Below are 19,153 nucleotides of genomic sequence, written 5' to 3' on the forward strand. Positions count from 1 at the left end.
TGCAAGTGAACAGGAAGAGTTAACATGTAAGCCTGATGGAAATTGCCCACTCCCAAGCAGCAGTTATTCAGTCCTAAGACCAAACAGTTTATCTCCTTGCTGGTGGTGTACTGGTCTGAGTACAGTGATGTGAACGGCTGTTTTCATGTATGGGGGCAGCAGTCGCACAACGACTCTACTCAGTCAAGGCTCAATGCAGCTGAACAAGGAGATTGCTCAGCCCCATTCGCCTATCCTGTGTTGCAAAGGAGGTGCCAATGTGGGGACAGTGAGCCCTCAACCACTATCAAAGGAGCAGCACATTCAAGTTGACAATCTGTTAATGGAAAAGTAACCTGTGAGTAACCATATCCATGCATGATGGTTGGCCCTCAAGCAGAGGAAAATCCTAAGCATGGAGTGTGTTTGCCCTACCACTTTTTGACTGACAGAGGAACGTTGCAATACCCAGCTTGAGAGAGCCAGCAGGAAAATTGCTGACTGACGTAACAAGTTGCGGCAGGCAGCTGAACCTGGAAGAACCCAGGCAGAAAAAGAAGAAAAAAAAAAAGGAAAAGCTGCTCTTGCAGCTGTTTAAGGCACCACAGAAATGACTGTCATATGGGGTCGCAGAGCTGTCTACAGGTTTCATCTCCAGGCAGTCACCCAAGAAAGAGCAGCTCCTTGTATGTGCGGAAGATACAATTTCTTTATCATACCCTGCACTCTTGGTGTTCCTGTGCTTTGCAGTGGTCAGGAGAGACACTTGCTGGAGGTCTTCACCTCACGGCTTTCAGCCCACCTCTCTGCTGCCATAGTCCCCTGCACATTTCACACCGTTACATGTATTAACACATGATGTTGAACTCTCTTGTGCAACTATGGAAGCCCTGGATGAGCAGTGAACTTCTGATCTAGTCCTGAATGCATGTTCACTAAGATATCCAGCTGTTTGCTTTCTCTTAAGTTTTTGAGTGCTTAGATTTAATAGAAGGGTAGGACAGATTGTTGCCACAGGATTTTTTAATGCATTGCAATACTAAAAAAAATGTGGGTATTTTATAACCATTGTCTAGTAGCTGCAGTGAGAATTTCAGCACTTTAATTATCTAAGGTTAAAAATTACTCAGCAGCAGTGCCAAGTAAGAAGTGGCTGTCAAGCCTCTTAATGCTAGTATGTTCTTGACCCATTTGACTGTTCAACTGAATTATTCCTTTTAAACTACGCTTTTTACTGATAAGGCACAACAGCATTGTGTATTACCCATGCTACTAGAAACTTCGAATACCAGAAGGCAACATGTTCCTAAATATTATGGAAAACTTGTCTCTGAAAATAATACCATAATAATAAGTAACTTGCATTTCTATAGTGCCTTTCATCTCAGAACCAGAGCATTTTGCAAGCAATAATTGAGCTTGAATCATATAGCAGGTAAGAGAGGTAGAAAAAAAACTTGAGTTCCCTAGTACCCTTGCCATCCTAGAAAATGAATTCCATGGACACTTGTCATTTTTTTTCCCGTGGAGTTTCTGTGGGGAGAGATCATTAGAATAGGCATCAAAGCTTCCCAAGATTAGGTAGACTGGGAATGGGAACAGGCTGCTCTGGGTCAATTCCCAGTGTCCCTTCCCCAAACAACAATGCCAACCTTCAGATCTCTACTGGCTCTCTAGAAGGCAAATGAGAAATTGGACAAACTGAAGACCATTCATTAATTCAACTAAACCCCACAACTAACTAACCATCCAAATAAATTCTGATTAGCAAAACACTGCAACATTACTGTGATGTAACACAGCTGCATGTCCTCACTCCATCTGGTGGTTGGAGCTCTCTCACGAGACGTGCACAAAGTCTACGTGACTCAACCTTCTCAGTTTTTAAAAAAACATAAATACAAGATTGGACGAAGCATTTCAGCCCAAAGGAATGTCTGCTTGTCATGAAAGTCAGAATAAATATTGAAAAATAACATTAAGATGGTAAGTAATTCTGAAATGTGTCTCTCAAGTGGGAAGAAATGACAGGATGTGACTACAAATTTGCGATCTACACCAGAACACTTAAACAAACAAATGACCTAACTAGGCAGGATTCATAATGTAGGGCATAATAATATGCCTAAAACTTATAGTTACAGCAATTACCTCTTCTTTTTTAGCCCCAAATCAAACAATACCTGATTTTAAGAGGCATAGTTTTCTCTGAAATGTTCCATGTTGTCAGTTCAGTAAGATGTCAAATGTAAAAAACCACATAAACAGTAAGTAAACATATGCAACATGTATTTTTAAAAATTATGTTTTAAAAATTATAATGGCCAGACTTCTCAGTGTCATTTTATAGAATGCTCTGCATCTTGACTGCTAATATGCTTAACCAGTGCCACCTATTGGCTTAACAGTAACATCCAAACAATTAAAACCAAAAAGAGTTGACTAATAAAATCAGAGGAGTCAAGAACCATGTTAAAATACAGACTTTAGGGGAAACATCAATATTAAACTGATAAAACAGACGGGAAAAGTGGTTCCTATATCCAAACGTCAAGATTCAAATTTTCATTATTCACATGATTGCCTTCCCAATTTGAAACAAATATTGGTTTCTGACAGTTCTACTCTGTATGCAGCATGCTTACATGAAACAAATTTTGGAATCAGATCCAAAAATTGGTGAAGTTAATGGAGAGATCTGCTAATCTCAGTAAATTTTAAATGAAGTTCTATCATTTGGCACATATTGAAAACCCGTATCTTTTGATACCTTACTGACTTCCACAGTCTGCATGAAATCTCTCAATCCATAAATAAATCAACCAGTAAATAAAAAGTACATACTCTTTTGTCAGTCTAGTGATGATGGTATGGATGAGGACTCTGAAGGAGAATTTTATTTCATATCGTGTCCTAATTAACTAACCTCACATTACCCCTTGGGAACACAGCACCCTTATATGTAGATGTTCTTAAACAAAACAAGAAAAGCTAGGTTGACCTGGAATCCTTTCCCAAGCCTGCAAATGCTCCTAGACTGCTCCTTGGGTGCATAGGTGTCCTTGTGTCCCTTGACTGTGATTTGTGGCAAACACTGAAACGCAAACGCGTCTGCACGCAAATGCCAACAAACAGCAGGAGCTTCAGCGACACCGCAGGTTGAAGGCAGAATCTCTACAAGGGGAGAGCCTTTTGCACTCTGCAAACTGCACAAGTGGAAGAATTCAAAAATGTCTAATTCTTTCATTTAATAAAGCAAGCAAGTTAGGAAAAGCTCCAGAAAACATGACAATTTGCAAACCATTATTGTCATACAATTAAATGATGTGACAGGAGAAACTGAAGACACAGCACATTTAGAAACACCTAAATTAAGTCTGAAAATTATCTCTGCAGAACACCAAAGGTTATTAAAATAAGCACTGGAAAACAACAAGGCCTGTTAGGGACAAGAATTTGCTACTATAATCAAAATTAATGTGAAAGAAAAACTTCTTGTGAAATCTAAGGGAGGAGTTCTGAATGAGTTGTGGAAATATGAGTAATGGAGAACAGAAGTAAGGGCCAGTGCAGTAACAAAGTTATGGGCAAAAATCCCACTGATTCATTGAGAAGTGTCAACTTACACTTCAAAAAATTATGGAATTTTCCAGAAAGCCCAAAAAAGGCTTACAACACTGGAAAATGCTTTTAACCATTAAGTTGTGTGTACTGCAGTAGCTTTGCTACTTCTTTTTCTCACATCACTAAACCAAAGAGAAAACCATCAGGGTGTGTTACTAAGGCACTTAAGGTAATGAGGCTGTGGCAGTCAATAAAGCAAAAGGATGTCCCACTCTTCCTCATAACTGCAGGTCCATGTTCTTGAAGAGAATGAAGTAGTATCTTGTAGGCTTTGAGAAAGCATAAAGCAGATCAGAGCCCTAAAAAACCACAAGAAAGCCAGTCTCATAAAAGCACACACTTATTTCACAGTACAGTCTGGTACAGGACCATTAAATACACCTCATTCTGAAGAAATTCCAGTAAACACTCCTATGTGACTTTGCATCTGGCAGTACTGCAGAACAATTGAAGAGCTCTGCAAGCACTGTTGGCTCCTGAGTGAAGTTGCTCTTCCCTTATCTAAATTTTCTACTTTAGGGGCACAAGTCACAGAGTTCCAATCCAGCTTGCATTCTTCGTTAAGTTTGGTGCAATACAGCCACAGTTTGGGTCTACAAAACTGGTGAACTTGGCTGGGTCAACTGGAAAAGCATGACTGATAAATGCAGCCTACTGTATGGGCTTCAAGTGAAAGATGTGAAGACTTTTATGCCAGAAGATGAAAAAGTCTCGAACCTGACACTTTTGGGTGTGCAGAAGCACCCACACAAGAATAAGAGTTCCTGGTTGCTGCCAGTGCAGTAAGCTTGCATGAATACATAGTAGGAGTTTTCTTTGCAACAGATTTTTTTTTCTCGATGCTAAATGGAGAGGTTTAAATAACATCACTGATCAGTCAGAATAGCTCATGGCTGCTGTAGAAACTGTTACCAAAGATGAAGAAATGAAATGACAACCCCAGCAAAGGAGAGCAGCTGCAAGAGGGCATTAAGTCCAGAAAAATGGGACTCCATGAGGGAGGGATGCCAGAAACTCAACTACAGCTTGCCTGAAGAAGAGAATCTCAACTGATTTCTTTAAAGGACTACTTCACATACTGACAGACAATTTCAGCCTTGGTATTAACACCCACTTACAGGACCTGTGGTACAAGAGTTTTTAAAAGTGAGAATTCCAGGTAGGGTCTACACTGAAACTCATTGAACATGGCCAAATAATTTACAAAGCTGGCTCGTTTTGATGGATTATGTAATGTCTGAGAGGCAAACAGTGATTGACATGTAAAGGAAGAGAGATTTATCAGATCTTGTTCTCGTTACCCTCCCAATTCTAATGATTCATCTAAGCATTATTTTTAGTGAAGATTATATAATCCAGTTGAAAAGGCCATTTTTAATAAATTCTATAATGTACCTGTTTTTATTGGTCAAATATTTTTCTGATGCCTTGATTTTCCTAGCTATTGCTTTCTTGCTCTAGGTTTTACTAATTTCTTCTGCTTGCTAACCACATTATGTAAAGGTAACAGTAAATCTGCATTTTAACAATCTTGAGGAGTTAGCAACTGGAAAAGGCCAACACATGTTCTAGTCACTTCATTTGAGAAGCAGATGTATTTGAAACAAGTAAGTTTAATTTCTCACAAATACCTTATACAAGTATGATACAGAAAATAGTATTTAAAGAAAACTTCCAGAACTGGCATACCAACTTAATTAATTGGTGACTGAACTACAGAATATTTCTCAGATTAGCAATTTCAAATTACTTTATCCATCCTCCCCAACTCTTCACTCTTATTTTCCTGATAATATACCCAATGAGTTATAATTACCTTTAAAGGAGGATAAAGACCTTTTATGATGCTATGCTCTCAATGGCAGCGTAGAATCTAGCTGAAAGGGTGGACTTGACTTTATTTCCATTTCTTGCACTGCCAAACACTATCAGTCTTTCTCACTGCCTACAAAGGTATTGTCCCTTGGCCACAGAATAAAGAAAAAATAATCTTTTATCTGCCACACCTACACACGGTTAAAGACAACTGAATCCGGAACTGGAGATTTTGTTTGAAACTATTTTGAATTTACATAATGACTGTGAGGAGCTGACTGTGGCATTAAGATTGGAACAATATACCAGCAATGGAATTGCTTAATAGAATTATATATTATACATGGTTGATTATAGAAAGTGTAAAAAAGAACATTTTTAATTAAAACAGGCAGGGTATAAAGAGGTTATTTGCATTTAAATATCTGTTTTCTAAAAAAAGAGAGGAATAAATGATGAACTGTGTCTTCTACATGTCTTCTGTTCTCTTTTGAAAAGCATTAACTCACTGACTGACATTAAACAAATCAGACCAACAAATCACCATGTAAATAAGAGAAATCCTGTAAATGAGTCTCCTCCTCCCATTCATAAATAAACCATCAAAGCAAAAGCTGTAACATGAGCCATAACATTAGAGACATTTCATAAATGCCTGATTTCCAGAAAAGCTTCACCTGAAACAAGCAGACCACTGCAGGACACATGCATCCATGGTAAAATCATCCTTATGGGACTTCATTTATTTATATTATCTGTCTTTTGTACAGATGCTCAGATCGAGTTCCTGACATGGTAAAAGGATGAGGAGGCAGAAACTGGATTTGAGAAATTTGTGAATAATTACATACAGCAGTTACTGAAAGCTACTGAAACTCATTCTAAACAAGGAAATTTTCAAGAAACTTTTTACTTTTGGTCGTTTTATTGACTAATGAGCTTATTTTGTATCTGTATGTTGCTTGTAAGCATGACCATAGTGCTATGGAAGACATACCACAGCAGTGTGCTGTACAGTCTGCTTTCCCCTGTATTTTCTTAACTGGTTTGGAGACTGCTTATGAAGAGTGAGATAATCTATCTGGAATGGCACAGGTATGTTTGCTCCTGCTTCAGGCAGGAGGAGACATCTGAAGGCCTCAAGAAGTCCCTTCCAGCCTGTAGTCTGTGATTTGCACAACAAAAAATGACAAATGAAATAGCTGTCTAAGGTCCCTTGGACCTCTGTTACACGCACACATACCTGCTTTAGATGGCATGTCATGGAACTCAATGGCATTAACTTTGCTCACCACAGATGGCTTAATTTTTTATAATCCTATGTTAGAAATGACTTGCATTTCAAAGAAAATTATGATCCAAATTTTGCTAGTGTTTCGATATACCAAATTAGGGATCACACAAACAGAAATGCTTCAGTAACTTGTTTCAAGAGCACTGCGTAATTCTTCATCACTTTAAAATGTAATAGAATACATATATAGGTAAAACAAGACCATTCTCAAATAATAATATGATTCTGTAATTTTCCTAGTATCTTCTAGCAACCACTCCTAAAAAGATCAACACTTACTGCTCACTGATATCTGAACTATCAAAAATATTATAGGGTGAAAAATAGAAATTTTCTTCAGAACTTACTACTTTGTCTTGCCAGAACAGTACAGGCTATGAATGTAGCCCCCAGGACTATTATCAAGGAAGAAAATATTTTTCTTTTGATCTCCTTTTCTAGAATTTGTGTGGCCTTTATTAAACAGCAGTAGGTATGGAAAAATAAAAATATTAACTCCTTAATTTCAAGAAAATCACTTATAAAGTGGTCATACATTATTTATGCTAATTATGACAGTAAAGCAAGATCCTCTAGATGTGTCGTGTTGGCATAGTTAGGGATGGAAAATTCTTGATAATAAAATAACTCTTAGATTAGAGTCCTGCATAACACACTGGACTCCTCTGGATCAGATCTCATATCTTAGGCTCCTTAGATTGTTGAACCCTGTCATTTCCTTATTTATTTCCTAGTATGGCTCCATTTTAATATCTCTACAGGAACAAGGACATTCAGATACCTAGGTCTTCACAATTAACCTCTTTCTATACACAAATAGAAAAAAATGGATCATTACAATGATGGTTTTGGATAAAGTTACTGTTTTAGGGAGATCTGCTTTTAGGTATCCTTTCTCCACAGATATTCTCACTTCTGTTTTTTGAGATCTCTTCTTTGGCTGAATACGCATGGTCTTGTTCATAAAAAAATCCCAATAAAATTAGCAGGACTAGGCATTTTACTGGACAATAATCTATCTCAAGATTTGGAAAGATTGTTACAAGCACCAAGACTATTGACTAATTAGTAAAGCAACTAGACAAACTCATGGAAGCAAAGGGCCTCACAGGTTATTAAGCACAAAGACATAACCTTCATCATTTTGTCCCTGTTGTGATTCATTATTCTTTCATCATACATCTGAAATTGCCAGGGTCAGAGAGGAGTATTGGGCTCCTTTGGTCTAACTTACTAAGCCTGATCTTACTGCATTTGCTTCTCGTTTATCTTGTATGTAACAGCTGATTTGCATAACTCTGTAAGTATGGATAACTCATCTAAAGGTATTTAACACACATGGTTACTCACTAGTTCTCAATCATTTAAAAGTAATCTTAATCTAATATTTTTAACCTAACTTAAACTCTGAAACTAAAGCTGTCCAGATAGGGCTCTAAGTTATTAATTCTCTTTTCATCTTAATGTTTTGTAGAGCATTACTAGTTAGAGACTAAATAAGAATTTCACAAATAACATTGCTATGTATCATACATATACTATAATAATCTCAACACCTGTTTCAGTCTGGAGATTTATAAAGCCTAGATGAGACTGTAAAGGTACTCAATTGCTAGTAGGGTGAAATGGGCTCTATTAATAAATTTTTTCAAGGGTTTAATCATACCACAGAGGAGTGTTACTATACTGAAGACTGCAGCTCTTCCACCCCAGGAAATGCTAACAGCAGGCTGAACAAGAGTATCTGACAGGCTCTGACAGTTTGAAATTTGACCTGCTTAGCTATTTGATCAATCCCAAGGATTGATACGTACAACAGCATGACTCTGGATTAAGATCAGCGTGGAAGTCCTGCCATTTGCTAGTCTTCCCAGTTTCTGGCAGGAAGTGTATTTTGAATACTCTGATAAATGTAGTCTCTAAAGGTGACTTTTTCCTCTAGATCCAGATTCTGCACAAGAATGACTGTAACTGCTCTGTCCAGCACAGTGCCCTGTCTCCAACAGTGGGCAATAACAGGTGGTGATAGAGGAAGTTTAAGACAAGGCCAAAGACAGAGGGAGCCATTTAATTATGATGGTGAAGAGGTGGCTTACAAGACCTGCATTTGGTACGTGTCCTCCTTGCCCAGCACAGCAGCATGCACATGGTACTCTGCACTGACTCGGGCCTTCTTACTACTTACTTTGCTACACTGCTTGCTTTCAGCTACCTGTGATTTAGCTCTACTCCCCTTTTGACTATAGATTTTGTAAGTAAAAACTTCTCTCTGATACAAACCCTATATTAATAAATGTCAAACCAGTGGAGTTATTTTGGAGGAGCACTGACACAATCACGATTAAATTGTGTTCTCTATCTATTATTATCCTTCTTTAATTAAAATTCCAGTAAAGGGATAAAGCAGTTGTCTTGAACAGCACTGCCTATAATAAAACCTGCCAGATTTCTTTGTATTCCATACACATGATGATTTATGATATTATATTTATATCTACCACCCTCAATATATTAAAACCTTAAATTACTGTAGGTAGATATTAGTAACGTATTATTACTGCAGCCTGAAAGGATATCTCATCACAAAATACTCTTTCAGATGCTAAATTCAAAGGAATTTCAAAGACTTGTTTAGATGAAAATAATTACCACTTGGGCACTGCCCTCATATCTTGAATTAGAAGTTTAGTAACTCCTTGAAGTTTTGCTTATGTGATATACATTTTAAAAGTTTCCAAACAAAACTCAAAGTCTAATGTAGTATTTTCTCTTGTGTGTTCACAAACCTGAGGACACATGCCCACACAGTCATGTAGGTAAGTTTCTTAAGAGGAATTATTTTTCTGCATAAGCTTAGAGATAGGATGCCAAGTTATGTAGTTATGTACCTTTTGTACTACACTGCTCTTATGTGATTACACAAATCCCACCACAGAATACACGTGCCCTCCTTGAAACACAGCCTTGGAAATCCTCTTCAGCTTGCTGCACAGCAGACTGCTGCTCAGCTGAGAGGTCTTCCCACTGCCCCTGAGCAGGCAGAAAACAAACACCCCTCTCTTGATGAGGGAAGGCACTGGGATGCTGCCTGCTTGGTAATGCCTCTCATTTCAAAGGTCTCACACCTTGCTGAGGGAGCAATTCACAATAAGGACCCGATTCAATACCCCTGCTGTCCGTCATCTAGTATATTATTTGAGATATTAATATCGCATGGAATTTGCACACTTGTTTCATTGTCCCTCACTGTACATAGAAACCGTGTGAAGGGTCCAGAAGTTCCTCTTCATCACTGAAAGAAAGCCACTGCCCCCAAGAACGAGGCACAGCCTAGCATGCAAATACATCTGAAGAAACAAAGCAATATTTGCCAAGTTAGAAAGAAAAAAAAAAAAGAAATTGTAAGTTCTGCTTTGTTTTAATATTATTTCTTCAACACTTTGAAAAGCAGTCATAGAACCCAATCTGCAGGTGCATATAACTCTGTTTACAAGTTTACTTGTGGATAAATTCTAAACTCCTCTGTAAAGCTTTTACTTTTACAATAGCATGCAACAAAATCCAGGCAGTTCTTCATCATTGCTAGAAATACAACCTTGAGTGATACCCTTTGAACATATTCAGTTCTCATAGGAGACTGAGCACTACCAGCAAGTTTGAATACAGTCTATGACAGTGTGGCTTGAGTGTCACACATCCACTTATACCACTCTACAGGATTTATAATATTTTATATAATTTATGTATATGTGTGCATATGTGTCTACAGACACCTACAGATACAGAAAAAATACAAAAAAATTTTAATATTTTAAATATTATAAAAGAATGGATATGTGGTCAAAAATTTTAAGTAGATAGTGTAAATACCTAATCCATTTGAAGCTGGTAACTCCAGGTGTTGCTTAGCAGGAAGGCGACTGAGTTTCAGATAATTTTGCATATTTCTACACATCAAGAAGAAACCACAAACCCAACAAATTACATTGCTTGCTCTTTTACTAAAAAAGCCCCACCCAATACCTCTTGATCATAGTATTGTTGTCAAATGCACGTCCTACCTTTTGTGGAAAATTAAACAAAAGTTCTCGATGTCGCCATTTGCGTATTTGGTACGTTTAGAGCAAATCCGTAGCCCAGTCCACAGGCTGCATAAGCAGATAACCCACATGAAGAACAGGAGGCCACAAAGAGCAGTTCTTTTCATACAGACTATCAGATTATTATAGTTTTTGGAGTTTATCTGCGTGACAGTATAACAGGCTTGAGGATCTCCTTAGCAAAAAATCGTCTTGTACTGGTTCTGCTTGAGATCTGCTAGGATACCCTACCTTGCAAAAAAAATTAAAGCCTACATAAGACTTGGTCATAGAGTCTCAAGGAGAGTCAGATCTTGCTTTTTGCTCAACCACAAAAACAATGGAGCTGTTCCATAGCACAAGAGAAAAGAGAAAAGAGAAAATTACACATAGAAGAAGTACTGAAAATGGCAGGTTTTTTTCCAACTTAATAAATGCTCGGTATCTAACCTCTGGACTTCCTGAAATAAGACACATTTCAAATCAAGGTTCACACCAAACCTGGGTACTTGAATGATTTTTCTCCCCCAAACTCTGAGATACTTAATCTCTAAAACTACTGAACTCCCTTTTTTTTTTTCCCCAAGTGGTACCTTGGTTTTTGACTCTTAAACACTACAGTGATGTGCGTCACACAAGACCATAAATAGGTACAAAATTAGGTAACCAGAACTAACACTTAGCACAAAAAAAGTCCTGGAGTTATTTGTCTCCACATCTCCGCAACACCTCCTTTGCAATTTCATGCACTCGAACATCTGTGGTTTTCTTTAGCTAAGGAATAAATTCCACTCAGATTATATAAAATTGTCTTTATAAAAAGATCTTCATGTAACGTATCCAAGCAGGGACACCATATGGTATTTTGTGACTGGTCAGAACGGACCATCATTAAACATTCTTCTGGCTTTTGAATAACTTTCCACTTTAACAATTATATTTTCGTTAAGGAAAACAATATTTCAGGTAAAAATAATACAACAGACCTGGAACATGCTAAGAATGCAAGATTATGCCTTTCTCCTATCACATACGGCAATAACTTTGTAATTAAAGCAATCATAATTCTTCATGTGTTTTGAGTTACCTACCATCATGTTCCAAACTACAAAATCACATGACTTTATTTTCTTTCACTTGTACATCCACATGGATAAAAACACATGTAATTCCTGCAAAGAAGCTTACAACAATAGGTCCAAATGAAAACATTGCTAAGACCTGTTTCTGCAGTCATTATTTAATCTTTCTCTAGTCAGCAAAACTAACTGCTGGTCAGAATTTTGCTTTATATATCACAAGAAAATATGTAAATTTGGCAATTGAACACTTGTACTTTACTAGAATTGAGTGTTTTTCAAATTAATACAATGTTCTGGATGATGCATGTCAATGGAAATAAACTAAGGTGAAAAACTGAATAATAAATCAAGAAAACTTGAAGTCATTCAATAGCATAAGACAAGGAAATCTCACTCCGGCAATTCATGGGGAAGCTGGTGAAGTTCCAGCTTTACAGGTTAGTTTTATATTGTGCTTGTGCAATGGAATCATTAAAGTGGTGGTAATATCAGTAGTATCTTCTAATAGAATAAGATCTTCTTTTCTTTTATATTTCTACATGTATACACAGGACTTCATAGTTAAGATTGTTAATCATGTCAAAACTAGTAGTTGGTTTAATAGTTTTAAAAAATGGGTACTGGAGGCACAGAAACCATGAGGAGTTAAACAGGGCTGTTAAAGCTTGTTCATGATCTCATCAAAGTTGTTTCTGTTTGTGTAACAGAAGGGTATTAATAGGCTAAAAATGGCTAAAAACTATTAACTGTCAAAATCTAGTAACAGCAATCCAGTGTTGGAACTTAGGAAGCATGCAAGGGTGTTGCACAGAGGAGAGTGTAGTATGTAGCTGAAATGGTGGCTGGGAAAGGTATAATCCATACCATGTGAAGTGCTAGGTGCAATCCTGTTTACACTTTGAGATAAGGCTGGCTAACACCACCTGTGTCAGGACACACGCAGATTCTATATAAAGCTATTATCATCCTGTCTGCAGTGGAACCACCTGTGTGTAGGATTTGGCTTTATACACATCCCTCGTCAGTGCATTCATCTGTTTCTACTAGTTACTAAGGCATCTTCACAACTAAAACTCCAAGAGCTCAGAGTAAAAAATTATCCATGTCTTAGCTAATCAAAGAAATTACAAGACTTTAAGTCAAACTAGCAAAGGGCTGATAGCCCCACTTTGAGAAGAACCAACAGGATTTAAAATGTTCAGAGTTTTGACTGCTTGTTCCAATTCACTGGATTTCATTTTCAAGACAAATTCCTAACTCCAGTTCAGGCACCAGTTTCAACCAGAGCTCATAATATTTCCTTACATCACCACATAACTTCTTGAAACAGCAAACTTTGAAACTCAAATAATCTATATGAAGTAGTGACAAGAATCATTGGAATGTTCTGAACCTATATAGGGCTGATACCACAGTTCCATGTAATGGAACCATATGGGAGTTTACACCTATTGTTTTTCACATGAACTGCATGTAAATGGCAGGCATCTACATAGGCACTACTGAGTAGCAGAGAAAGTAGACTTGCTGTTACAGTTCACAGATCTCTATATGGAACAGTTATTACAATCAGGCAAATGACTTACTTTTCTTATCACTTTGAAATACGAAAATATCCCGAGAAAACCAAAAACCAATAAAAATCTTCAACCTCTCTTAGCCAAAATGCCTATTTAAATGCATATTTGAAATATTGCTGATTGCTTATATCTACTGAAATATGAAAATAGATTTATTTGTATTCAAATAATAAAGCAACTTCCATGATATTAAAGATCCAGTCATTTTCAGTGATATGAAGATGGATTAATTGATATCAACAACTTCAGCAAGACAATACTGCTAACTACTAGGAGAAAATACAGTTTCATTTATCCACAAAATTTCCTCTAGAAAACAAGACTGCAAAATGAAGCAATCTCCTACTACCCATGCTTACTGTCTCCACTTGTTCTTTTTAGGGGCTTCTCGTTAAGAAAATTTTCATATAACCAGTTTCCTAGTTGCATAATAAAAACATAATGTATTTCAGTCATACTAAAGTATGTTTGTAAAGAACAGACCAAAAACTGATTACCAGAGTTCTCCCCTACACACTTACTAAATATAAGTCAAGAAAACTTCTTTTAGGTTTGTACACTTTCAGCGGTAGATAAATTTTTCTTGTGACTGCTAGCAGGATTAATCCCTATGCTTCTCTGACACCACAGTTCAAGTCTACCTCTGTGAGTTTAGGGGCTCACTGCCCTTTTCAGGAATGCTCTGCATCGAGAATGGGTACAAACTGTAGTGATATGCTGAAAATTAACAAGAGAGGCCTTAGTCATGTAAATATACATTGTAGTCAGGGGCTTGAATTGTGCCAAAAGGTTTATTTAGTAGGAATACTTCAACGTTTTCATCCAGAATTTTTGCACTGTGAATTTTTTCAAGTGTTTTACCAACAACAGTTCTATTTCAAAGTACTTTATTAGATGACATCTAAACCCCATTATAGGCTAATTTCTTGTTTATCCACATACAGCTTTTTTAAAGTCACAGTCAGTAATACTTCAACAACTATCAAGTTGATGAAGTGCTATCACCAATAAATAGTAATGGTTGCTTCTTGTCATTGAGAGTCCTTAAATGTTCATAAACAAAACCTGTAACAACTCCGAAATTTTGTCCCCCACTATCATTTTTAGAAGCAGGAGCAATGTCACAGATAAAATATTTGACATGAAGAGTGTTAATCACTGTGACCATGTGTAAAGAAAGATAATGTAAACAATCCTAAAATGTTTGCACTGTTTTCTTTCAGTGTTGGGTTTTTTTTTTAAAGCTGATCTTTTCAAATCAAAATTCCAGGGTAAAATCCTGCAAATGGATATATATAGCTTTAAATCCCAACTTTAGAATAAGTTTAAGGTTTTCTATTTTAGCAAATATCTAGCTAACCTACCAAGCTACCCTAAATGCCATTCACATCAAATGCAGAGGCATCAGTAGCTTCCCAGTCAAGGCAATGCTGGCAGAAATCCATTTCTAATGAGTAACGTATCTTCTAAAAATCCACAGTAATTTTCTTTCAGAGCCAAATAGACTTTTTTTTTCAATTATCACTATTTTTATATCTCCTTGCTTAGATTGCAGCAATAGACTGCAAACATCTTCATGCCCTCCTTAAAGAATGTCATCTTTTTAAACAAACAGGGATGTTGAATATGAGAGCTGAGAGTTTCCTTGTGTCGAAAGCAAGTAAGAAGTGCTGGAGGTGTGGGAATTCTTCAAAGCAGCACTATGCCCAGTTTTTTTCACTTGTGAGCACTATTTCTCATACTCCCATAAGTATTTGTGCCAAGACAATTTTCAATTCAAAGTTCAAACTATTTTTTCGTTTCAGGCGTGATTTTCGGATCTCTCATGTTTGCATAAAAGGTGACAGTATTGTTGAATTACAAGTGTTGGGGGGGGAAGGTGGTGGGTGGTGGTGTGAAAGTTAATTGTGAATACAGCAGGCTCATTTTTTACAGACAAGAAACGTCATGAGTGTGAATGCTTAATTTATTATTTCCGTGCTTCAAGTGGGAATATGCTTCAGCAACTCCTATCTTACACGTGGGAATGACACCTCCTGAATGTATGCAAATTCCTCGAATCAAAGGGTAATTTTAAAAATAGGCTTTAAACAGCAGGATGCCTAATTAATTCAGATACCCCGACTTTATGACCCCGACTTTATTAAGCTAAAACTGCAGGTTTCAAGGCATACTTCCTTGGAAGCAGAGTATAGCCAGGATCAAAGGATCACCTTAGCTGCAGCCTCAGCGGGCTAACACCTGCTTTCATTGTGCTATGAAATCAATCGGAAACTCTTATTAACCAGACCCCCCAGGAGAGCTCTTCAAAACATCTCCCCCTAAAAAGCCTCCCCTTCGCTGGAAGGCAGCCCGTTCTCGTGTCCCCAGCCCCCGTGGGCCCTGCAGCTCCGACAGCGCAGAAATGAGAGGATGCCCCGCGCCCCGGTGCCTTTCAGGCGAGTCATTTACGGACATAGAACTTAAGCAGCGGAGTACACCAGTGCCTTCAAGCCCCCCTCGGAGGTCGTACACCCACACCCGGTAAAGCCCGGCCCGCACCCCCGCGGCCGCCGCGCCCCACACCGCCCGCCCGCCCCTGGCCCGGCCCGGCCCGGCCGTGCGCCCCACACCGTGCCAGGCGGCGGGATGGAGGGGCCCTGGCGGCCCGAGGCGGAGAGGGGCAGGAGCCGGTCTCGGCCACGCCGCGGCCCCTGAGTGGGGGTGCCCGGGAGCAGCGGCGGCGGCCGGGGCCGGGGAGCAGCGCGGGCGCTGCGGGCGGCAGGGGGAGCTGCGGGGCGGGCGCGGCAGCCGCGGTTACCTTCGGGGTTGGCGCTGATGAAGACGCGGACGCTCCTGCCGCTCGGCACCAGGTGGGACGGCAGCGCAGAGAGGTTGCCGGAGAACGCCGCCCGCCGCAGCGCCGCGTCCCGCGGGCAGGGCAGCCTGCCGCCCGCCCCGGCCGGCCACATCCCGCCGCGCCGCAGGGCGAGCCGCCGGCTCACAGCAGCCCCCGGAGCGCCGCGGCGGCGCCAGCGGCTCTCGCCACCGGCTGAAGGGCAGCGGCCATACGGACCCTCGGGCTGCCCTGGGCCGCCGCCTGCCTCCGCGGCGGCGGTGCGGCTGGGGCTGTGGCCGCCGCCCGGCGCCGGAGCGCGGGGGCAGCGAGGAGACGAGGCGCCGACCGCCCCCCGCGCCGCTCCCTTGCGGCGGCCGGCGGCGAGGAGGGCGCGGGCAGAAAAGTTTGCGGCGGAGCGGTGCCGGGCGCGGCGGAGGCTGCGGCGGGACGGCGGCCCCGCGGCGGCAGCCGGACCCCCAGCGCCGCCCGGCCGGCCACGGCCGCCGCGGAGAGCAGAGAGCGGCGGGAGGCTGCGCGTCGGGAGCGCGGTCTGGCCGGCGAGTGCCTCCTGTTCCCCCTCCGCCAGCGAGGGTCTGCGGTGTCCAAAGCGGGGACGCCTCCGGTGAGGCTGACGGCGCCTTCGCTCCTTCGAGTGTGTCACAGCCCCGGGATCGGATTTTTATAGGAAAACTGCTGCCAGCGCATCCTTTGGGCTCGGAAGAGTTCAGAGTCCTTCTTGCGTTCCGTAATCTCCTGCACAGGAGTCCCACCTGCTCAGATACAAAAGAGAGATGCTCTTGCTTCTTTTTTCTTTCCTTTGTTTTTAATCAGTTATTTATTTATCGGAATAAATGAAAAGCTGCGGTTTTGAAGAATGAAAGAGACAGGAAGCAGGGAGACGCGCCGCCGGCGGGATGCGGTCCTTTTGCAGCAGTCAGCGGCGGGGCATCCCGTTGGGCAGCGCCGATGAAATATTCAGGAGGGCGGCGGGGTCGGGCCGCGGCTCCGCGGAGCGCGGGGGTGGGCGGGGGCGGCGGCGCGGAGCGGAGCGGTGCAGCGGCCCCAGCCCCAGCGGGCGGCGGGCCCTGGGCGAGCCGCGGAGTTTAGAAACCTCCCCGGGAGGGGCGGGCAGGCAGGGACATGGCAGCACGGCGGAGAGGAGGGGCTGGGGGAGCAGGGGAGGGGTGGGCACGCGGCCGCAGACAGCTTGATGGGTCTGTTGGCCGTGGGAATCCCTTCTTGGTAGGAGGATGGCGACTTCGGCAGAGGGATCTGCAGGTGTTTGTCCCTGCTTGAAAGGCTGGAGACAAAAGTCTTTAACGCGGGTGGTATTTATATATTTTATGTGCTGTAACTGATACAAAGCTGATTTGTGTATTTCCACGTATATAATACAGTATGTCCAATGTATACGAAACAATCTTGCTGTGTTTTTAAACACAGTATTTAAGAACTGTACTCGTTTGCGTTACCCCCTGCGCTGCCGTGGTCCCAGCCGGACGAGTTGCTCGCTGTGGCAGCAGTAGGGGAGTCTGAGCTGACTTTCGCGGAGGCAATGCTACTAAAGTAGAAGAAAGCAAACTGCTCGGCTCCGTTTTAGAAACAAAGGTGACAGCCAGATGGGTTCCTTGAGTACTGATGAGCAGATTTGTTAAAAAAAAAAAAATCCTCCTGATTTCTTAAAGAAATATGGCATATGCAGAATTGCATCCTGTATTTGCATGTGAGTATAACGGAGTAAATTTGCTGCTGTTTGCTTGCTGTTGCTTTGTTAGTTCTGCACCCCATAAATTTTGAGCTGATTTCAAACAAATGAAACAGAGGGTTAAAGTTTGAGATATTAATTCTCAAAGAAAGAACATTCCTCTAAGTTCTGTGAACATAGCTGGGTGGGGGAGAATGTACTTATGTGGAAAAAGGAAAAACATGCATCATATATTTCAACCATTAATATTGGAATGTCAGCATTGGGCAGAAGGGTTGTGGGACTGTTGGGAACTGAGTGTCCAGGAACTGGAAAAATCCCACTTTTAATCCAAATGTATATTCCTATAGGATTCAGCAGTGTCCAATAAGGAGCTGATCTCACTTGAAGCCTGTCATGGTAGACACGCATATTTATCTTCTCTTTGGATTCTCTGATGCTCTGTTTAAGACTAGCCTGAAGCTTTGGTATAATTCGGTTAAAAAATCTGACAGTCATGAGATGCAATTCCCTAGGAAATGAGGCTTCATATATGTCATTGCCTACAAAACTGTTGGTCTTATCTGCACTTCCCTTTGCCTTTGTGTAGCCAATATGCTTAGGCGTGCCTTTTTCTGGCTGGTGTCATGAACAGGTAATTTCTGTAATACAGAGATGAAAAGCAGCTCTTTGAGGCTGCAGACAGTTAATGAGTGCATGAAGGAAATGATTTATAGTGTGGGCTGAGTTACGTCTTACGTACTTTGCTGAGACTAACTCTCAGCTGGGCTATCTCCTTTGCTTCTCTTGCATAAACTACTAGGCAGTTCGTAAGTAGGAATTTGCTTGTGGAAGCAGCTCCTGGTAAGGATGCAGAGACTATCATTTCATATTGCTGCTGCCTTAGTGTTATCATTTTCTCAGACAGCTTCTTTGGAAGATTGATCATTGATCTACCCCTTCCCCATGCCAGCCATAATGCAGTGTTTTTTTAAGACTCTTTTTGGCAGTTATCTTTACGAAGTTGAAAACTTGAGTTCGCATAATTTTGGAATTTTTTCTTTGACAGTGTTGACAACATCGTCAGCTTTTAACTGAATATATTGTTTCATGAACCCAGGCTGAATGAAATGGGACCAGGCGTATCACTTCCAGCTGTTCACCCTGTCTGTTCGTTGCCTGGCTGATACCGTGCTGG

The 19,153-nt window shown here is 40.8% G+C and overlaps 1 protein-coding gene across 1 annotated transcript in view; it reads right to left on the minus strand.

The window, feature by feature from the left end:
* Window positions 1-16,404, minus strand: part of NWD2 (NACHT and WD repeat domain containing 2) — a gene marked incomplete at both ends in the record, with an annotated part of 52,471 nt that extends 36,067 nt beyond the window's left edge. Inside the window, one exon of the mRNA XM_082282695.1 lies at window positions 16,254-16,404. Coding sequence (XP_082138821.1) covers window positions 16,254-16,404 — 151 coding nt within the window. The remainder of the gene's footprint in view (window positions 1-16,253) is intronic.
* Between the last annotated feature and the right edge of the window lie 2,749 nt (window positions 16,405-19,153).

Source organism: Coloeus monedula, assembly GCF_965178545.1.
Source record: "Coloeus monedula genome assembly, chromosome: 5".
Taxonomy (NCBI): domain Eukaryota; kingdom Metazoa; phylum Chordata; class Aves; order Passeriformes; family Corvidae; genus Coloeus; species Coloeus monedula.